At 48.1% G+C, this 7,272-nt stretch overlaps 1 protein-coding gene across 1 annotated transcript; it reads right to left on the bottom strand.

The window, feature by feature from the left end:
* Window positions 1-282: 282 nt before the first annotated feature.
* On the bottom strand, window positions 283-7,068 carry IRF1 (interferon regulatory factor 1). Its single transcript, XM_068205695.1, has 10 exons — window positions 7,011-7,068; window positions 5,805-5,896; window positions 4,720-4,819; window positions 4,353-4,529; window positions 3,979-4,028; window positions 3,721-3,856; window positions 3,429-3,554; window positions 2,780-2,823; window positions 1,808-1,943; window positions 283-1,350 (listed from the first exon to the last, which is right to left on the bottom strand). Exons 2-10 carry the CDS (start codon window positions 5,889-5,891, stop codon window positions 1,259-1,261), a joined length of 948 nt encoding a protein of 315 aa, XP_068061796.1. The 5' UTR covers window positions 5,892-5,896; window positions 7,011-7,068; the 3' UTR covers window positions 283-1,258.
* Between the last annotated feature and the right edge of the window lie 204 nt (window positions 7,069-7,272).

The raw sequence follows: 7,272 nt of genomic DNA, 5'->3' as shown, positions 1-7,272 counted from the left end.
CCTTGCTCTTAGTCAGGTCTGACTTGCAGATGATGACAAGTACAGACTAACTACCCTGCAATGTACAGCACCAGGGCTCCCCTTCCCTGCCATGTAGGATTCCACCCAGCAGCTGCACTTGGAAGAGGCTGGGGGAGAGAAAATGAGAGCAAACGAAATTCTTTGTGCTTTCATGAGTCATGAAAAAACCCCTCCAACTGTCTCAACAGTGCATCTGTTTGGGTATTTTCAAGGAAGCTGGAATGCATCCTCAGACTTCTTCCATGAGAAAAAGTAAACATGTCATATATAAAACATTTTATTAAACAACATTTTATAGAACACTTTATATACAAAAATAAAATGTACAAGAAAAATAATCTTTTCCAGCTTAGTGATTTGATTCCTATCTATTACACACACACATTAGAACCTCTTCCATCCAGCACTTGCCTGCATATGCTGATCCAGAGGATCTGTGGGATGTTAAAGCTTGCGTGCAGTACTGGAGGAATCCCCACAGAGTGCCAGAAGGAATCTACAAAAGGCATGATAAAGAGCTCTGCCCCTATCAGTGCAAAATTCTTTCATGCAGCAGTTCTTGAACTCTCATGAGGAAAGGGATAGAGCATGCCTACGGCAGAGAGCATCCGAGGAGTGCACCTGGGGAATGGACTAGGTGGAAGCAAAGCCTAAACTGAATTTTCACATTTTAGTGGTCTATTTACAGAGTTGACGGGTTTGAAATATGAACTATATGATGGAGTAAAACAAAGAAGAGATGGCCCATTAGCGTAATTTTTCTCCAAAAGTGTAATAACGGTTGTTAAGCTCAATGTCACCAGTGTTGCACAGGTAAGCAGCAATCAAAACTAACAGTCAGAGACTTATCTAGAGTGTCTCCTCTAAGCACTCTGTGGGTAAAGTGCTCATCACACCACATATGGGGAGGATGGTAACCTGCTCCCCAGGCCTGTGGTACAACCCCAGGTCAGACTCCATGGCACAGTGACACCTTCCAGCAAAAGCTTCACCTCCAGAGCAATGAGGTGGGAGCTGCAGCTGAGCACCTTCAGCACCAGAGTCCTGCCAGGGAGATGGGGTTCCTTTTGAACATTGGTAATGGTGTTTTTCATGCTAACCTTTCCAGGCCTACAATTGAAACGGAACAGAAAAGCTACTTTCTTTCTTCAGTCAGTAACAAAAAATTTCTCCATTCTCTCCATGCTTGTTGAAGTTTTGGTCCAAGAGCGGTTTGTGGTTGGAGGAAGCCAAAGGTTTACAATCCACAGGGAATGACTTGCATGGTCGGCCTCACTGTTTCCAGCCAGGAGAAGTCTTTCTGGTCAAAGAACCTGAAATCCAACTCTCCTAGATCAAAGGAATAGAGAATGGGCACTGAGTTAATGCAGCAAGAGCAAAACAGTGTATAGATATATTAAAAAATAAGTATAAAAAATGAAAGATTTCTCAGATGAGAGTAAATACTTCAGACTATTATTTTTCTAAAATACATCAAACACTTTCTAATTAACTGTTTCATTTAAGCTATTGCTAGAGGAAATTCTTCAATTATATTCCAAGGAGTTCCTGAAAGCTGACCTAACTTACACATGTATAACCCTGAAATCTGTAGGAGTTGCTTACTGGAGGTGCTTTTGACTTTTCCTTTTTATCAACAGATGCCTTACAGCCTTCCAACAGGCTTCTTGGGAATCTCAGAACACAAGGATGCTGAATTCCACCATTTCCTTTGCTGCCTCCCAGTTAGTGTCTTATCTGCATCATCCTGTGCCCTTGACCGTCAGGGACAGGCCAGGAGCCGTACCTGATGTCGTGTCGATGTCCCCGTCCTGCTCCTTGTAGCTGTAGGTGCTGCACAGGGTCTGGGTGCCTGACTCGTTGGTGAGAAAGCCTTTCCCCCCAATGCTGGTGTTGTGCCAGTCTTGGGCTGGGCCAAGCAGCTGGAAGAGAAGAAGGAGATTGTAAAAAGTGCTCCTTCCTGCTGTGGGTGCAATGTTTACTTGCCCTTAATTAGAACACAGGTAAGCAACAAGATCTATTTTCTCATGCTAAGCTATATAAAACTTGTTTTGTCACAGTTTAAAAAAAAAAGAAGTTCAAGCAAAACAGCAAGGGCTGGAGCACCTTTTCACCTCTTATCTTATCAGTGGGATGAGCATGACATGTCTGGAAATGCAGATTAGGAGCTAAACATGTCAGAGATGGAGGGAAGGGCAAAATAGAAAAGGAGGATCTTTGCAAACCCTAATACAACAACCTGAGATCAAGGAAATGGCCTCAAGTTGTGCCAAGGGAAGTTTATATTGGGTATTAGGGAAGAAATTTTCATGAAAATGATTGTCAAGCATTGGAACAGGCTGTCCAGGAAGTGGTGGAGTCATCATCCCTGGAAGTGTTCAAAAAACAAGATGATAGGGCACTTGAGGACATGGCTTAATGAACATGGTGGTGGTGCTGGGCTGATGGTTGGACTTGATGTCTTAGAGATCATCTCCAACCTTAATGATTCTGTGATTCTATGAACCTCCAGTCCTAGCAGTATTCAGTAACTTCCTCTGACTTTTACATGAAGGTTAAATATTTCCATATTTCTGGGTGTGTCCTCTCCAGTTCATGTTTGCAAAGCAGCTTTCTTTTTAATTTTTCAGGCTTCCTCATTAAGAGTATGTTCAGCACACATGAGATTGGATCAGACACCTGCTTCCCTTCCTTTCTTGGTAAAACACCAACTTCAGACAATTTTATTCTGACTTCTGGTCAGAAAGGCTGGCTTTACCTTAAAAATATCCGGGTTTATTTCCTCTTCGTCTTCGTCTGTGACTGTTTTGTAAGCACATAAAAAAAAGGGAAGAAAACATAGATGTCAACTTTTAGCCCTCATACTTCTGCTTCTTCACCACAGAACCTGCTTCATATTCTCTTGTCACACAACATGACCACCCCAGACCCCTCACAGCCCTTCAGCTCTGATGCTCTTCAATTCAACAACTGCATGGAGTCCTGCATGTTGAGGTGCAGGACTCCAGCCAGCTCTGATGCCTCCCCAGGGCTCCACAGAGCAGAGCCCACTTGCTGTGGAAGATGATAGGAGGAAGATGATTTGCACCCCGAGTGAAGAACCACCCTGACATATCCACGTTAATTATTTATTTCTCCAGTGATAAGCATGGCTACCTCCACCATCTCTTCTGGAGCAGGAGGCATTTCAGAGCCTTTCACCCATGGGTAGGTGTGGCATGTGCCAGCTCTTCCCTTCTGCACCCTGGTTGGTTTGGTAACTCCAAATTCCCAAATCTATCAGGTGGGAGTTGTTTTTTCTAGAAAACAGCTCTTGTTTCTCCTGTTGGCCCAGGCACTCCTTCCTCCTGCTGTCTTGCCTCCAGCAGACCAGTGAAAGACTGGGCTAGGAAAAAAGAAATACCCACCCTCCGAGGATGAAGCCAGGGGAGACACCTGGAGCTGGTAGAGGTCGTTGGTGCTGTCAGCCATGGTGACCTCCATTGCTGGCCTCCAGTCGGTCAGGGAGCCGCTCACCTCGCAGGAGGACAGGTCTGTGGGATGCACCAGGAGTTGGCACTCACAGGAGAGAGACAGCCACCCTTTTCCTCCCTGCCAGTCTGACACTGCAGCTGCCCCAGCCCCAAGACTCCTCTCTGACCGTGGGTTTAACACAAATGGCATTTTCCACTCTGCTCAGACCTAAACCCAGCATCTCACCCAAGGTGATGGCTGTGCTCTCCACCTCCACTTCCTGCCCTGCATAGTCGTGAATGGTATAGCCACTGTGGTCATCTGGCAAAGGAGTGTTGGTTAAGCTTTCTGCTGACTCTTCCAGCTTTGTCTCTTCACAACACTGAAAACAAGGGTAAAGCATGAAAGACTTGTCTAAGAATGTGCAAGTTCCCATATGAAAAAAGTTAAGTAAGAAAACCACCAAAACCTCTATCTTCTTAAGCTGCCTCTACAGACACATACCTTTCTCTTGCTCTTGTTTCTTACTTCTCTTGAAGACTTTGACTTCCTTTCTGTGAAATAAAGTAAGACCAATGTGAGAAAGGGCTGCACATTTTAGGCAAGTGTGAGCTCTTGCAGCCTTGAAACCTGCTCAGCAAGCTCAACTACTGCCCTCACCAGCCAGTCCCCATGACCCTCTGATGCTGCCTTTAGGCATGTTTAAGGAATTTGGGATAAAATGAACTGTTTGTACAAGCTGTTCCCAGCAATAGCCAGTGAGCAAGCCCAGTAGCACCAGTGCTGCCAACAGGTCTGTCAGCCCCTGCTTACACAGAGCAGGGCCTTTAAGTGCTGTTTTGGCAGTGTAGGCTCCAGCTGGATTGCCAAGGGTTTACCTTTCTTCTGATGCTTTGTCAAGGGTGGCAGCATCCTGTAAACCCTGACAGCACTGGAGCCCCTGTTGATGCTTTTATCCTTCACTTCTTCAATGTCAGGCAGGGAATTCATGGCACAGCGGAAATTTGCCTTCCAGGTTTTTGGATCAGGATCTTTCTCACCTTCTTTATACCTTCCTGTAAATAAGAGATGGGTTTTGTGTTTTAGACTTTCCAGTGCTGGTTTTTCCCACCAACATAGATACCAACATTCTATTTTCTGACATACATACTAGTAGTTACTCTAACTACCAGTGTAAGTCAAGGCAAAAAAATGCCCTGTTTAAGCTGGTCATGGGACCGATGGGAATGTAAAGCCAGCACACACCTGTATGAATGGCCCAACTTCGGAAGAGGCAGGCATCCTTCTCCATGTCCCAGCCATGCTTAGCTGCATGTTTCCATGGGATTTGAAAGATCCTCTTATCCTGAAATTTAACCAAGAGAGATTTGAATTAAAAAAGAGACATCACATGCCAGTTTGAAATGATGGATTTAATCAGAGTTCTCAGATGCAGTTCAGAAATGTTCTAACAATCCCCTGCTCTATATTTTAGAGCAGGGGGGGTTATAACTATTGGCATATAACTACAATGGTTATTTAATCTATATTTTAATTATATAGCCATTGTTCCATGTATTTTGTTCATGGCATTTAAGGCTTTTTATGATTTCTGAAATTGGAAAAAAACCCCAAAGGTGCTGCAGTACAGTAGAAGTGAGCAATATTATCAACTTTATCCCCGAATAATTTCAATATATCACATCTAACCTATTTGTATGTCATAAATTACAGCATTTTTCCTAGATACACTTTGTCAGAGAATCCCTTTTTTAAGCTGCCCATAAGATCCTGCAGCAATCCTAAAAAAAAAAAAAAAAAAAAAAAAAAAAAAAAAGTAGCTTAAATATCCTCTTGGGATGGATATGGAAACTTCAGAGACTTGTTTCAATAAGCTCAGTGATCTTGACCTGTGCTACACCCTGTTGGGTGGCCTTACAGACCAAAAAATACATTTCTTTCAGGCTGAATCTTAAAAATGGAAGCAACTGGAGTATAACAGCAGCTGCTTATCTGGAACAGGAGGTGACTTGGCTCAATGAGCAGCAGGAACTAAAAGAGATTTTGAAGGTTTCTTCGTTCTCCAACATACAAAGAATGTTTTCTTTGCAATTTATCATTCCCCTCCTGGGAATTTTCTGAGGGAAAATGGAACTACTCCACTGTGTACCAAGCAGAGCTACCTTTTCTGCAAACAAAAACTGTTGCTTCTTAAACATAATGCTGGCAAGTTTTCTCCATGTCTTTTCCTTTATGATCTTGACTTGTGTTTAATGTCATTTAAGAACAAGGAATGTTAATGCTATACAAGTAGTACTACTGATGATAATAATAGTACAAAGCAGCCTCACCTTGTTAATCCATATCAGTCCCGGTATTTGATTGGAATCAATCTGCATTTCCAACCACGGCCTCATGCGCATTCTTGACACTGGCATGTTGGCTGTGAAAGAAGTAACAAACAGGTCAGACCAACTCTCATCACTGTTTTAACCACTGCAGTGTCGCCCCTCCCATACTGTCTGTGCTCAGCATCACCACCAGTGCCACCGAGAACTACTTTTCAGGAGTCTTAACTTGTTCAGTGCCTCTCACCGCTCCTGAAAGGAAATGCTTCCTGCTCCGCCTGGCTCAGCTCCAAAACACGGCTCAGGTCTGGAATTCGGCAGAGGCCGATGGCAGCAGTGGGTGTTCAGCCCGTGCTGCGTGGGGAGCTCTGGGTGGGCCCGCTCAGGCCGCGGGGAGCCCGGCTCCGAGCCCCGTTCTGGGTCCCGCCAGCACGGCCACTGGGTGCGGGTGTCCCCCCGCTCTACAGCCACGGAGAGGCACCGACCACAAAATCCTCTTCTTAGAAGTTTATTATTAATTAAGTTGCGCAAGGCAGGGGGCAGCGGTCCTGCTGCAGGTGGGTATCCTCAGTCCCGCCACGGCCCGTCCCGAGCAGCGGCGCCCGGCGCTGCCGCCGCGACGACCGGCCCTCCTGGCGCTTCCCTTGCACAAATAATTTCCTGTTTGCGGTCTTTTTCCAAGACACACGGCCCAAGATTGCCCAAAGAACACGTTTCCAACTTTCACCAGCTCGGCGGGGGCGGGACGAGGTCCCGGAGAGTGCCCGCCCCGAGCCAGGGTCTGCCAAAGGCTGCCCCGAGCCGCGGGGCTCGGGCCGCCCGCTCCGCCGGGGCTCCTCGGCCGAGCGGCGCCGTGCCCGGGCCGCGGCTGCGCAGGGAGCCCGCCCCGGCCTGTCCCCCCGAGGCTTTGCGTGCACCGCGGCCGCGGCCCGCAGGAGGATGCGCGGTGCTCACCCCGACGGCTGCCGGGGCAATGCCCCCGCTCCGCCTCCAGAACCGCTCCGCAGCACTGAGGCCGGCGCTGCCGCCTCCTGACCAGCAGAGCTGAGTCGCGCCGTGCCCCTGGCACCGCTCCCACAGACCCTGCGGGGCGCCTTCTGGAACCTCCGTGCTGCGCAAAGTGGGGGGCTAACGGTGGGATGGGATAAGATAGGATGGATGGGATAGGATAGGATGAGATGGGATGGAATAGGTTGCACCAGGACCCACCTCGCTGTGCCGTGCAGTGCCGCGGGTCTCCCAGCCGACGCGCACCGTCCGCCCGCCGCCCGGCTCTGGCTGCCGCGGGCCGCGCCCGCGGGTATAACGCGGCGGCTCCGGGATTCCCCGCGCCCGGGCCCGGCCGCCGCCCGGCCAATCCGCGCCGCGCCGAGGGGTGGACGCGCCCGTCATTGGCGGCCGCCGCAGCATCACTTCGGGGAAATCACGCTGTTGTAGCACCAGCGGCTCGGGGGGCGCGGCTCCCCCGCGG

Source organism: Anomalospiza imberbis, chromosome 15 (assembly GCF_031753505.1).
Source record: "Anomalospiza imberbis isolate Cuckoo-Finch-1a 21T00152 chromosome 15, ASM3175350v1, whole genome shotgun sequence".
Lineage (NCBI taxonomy): Eukaryota > Metazoa > Chordata > Aves > Passeriformes > Viduidae > Anomalospiza > Anomalospiza imberbis.
The sequence above is the reverse complement of the archived record's forward strand: the minus strand, read 5'-3'. Positions and strand labels throughout refer to the sequence as shown.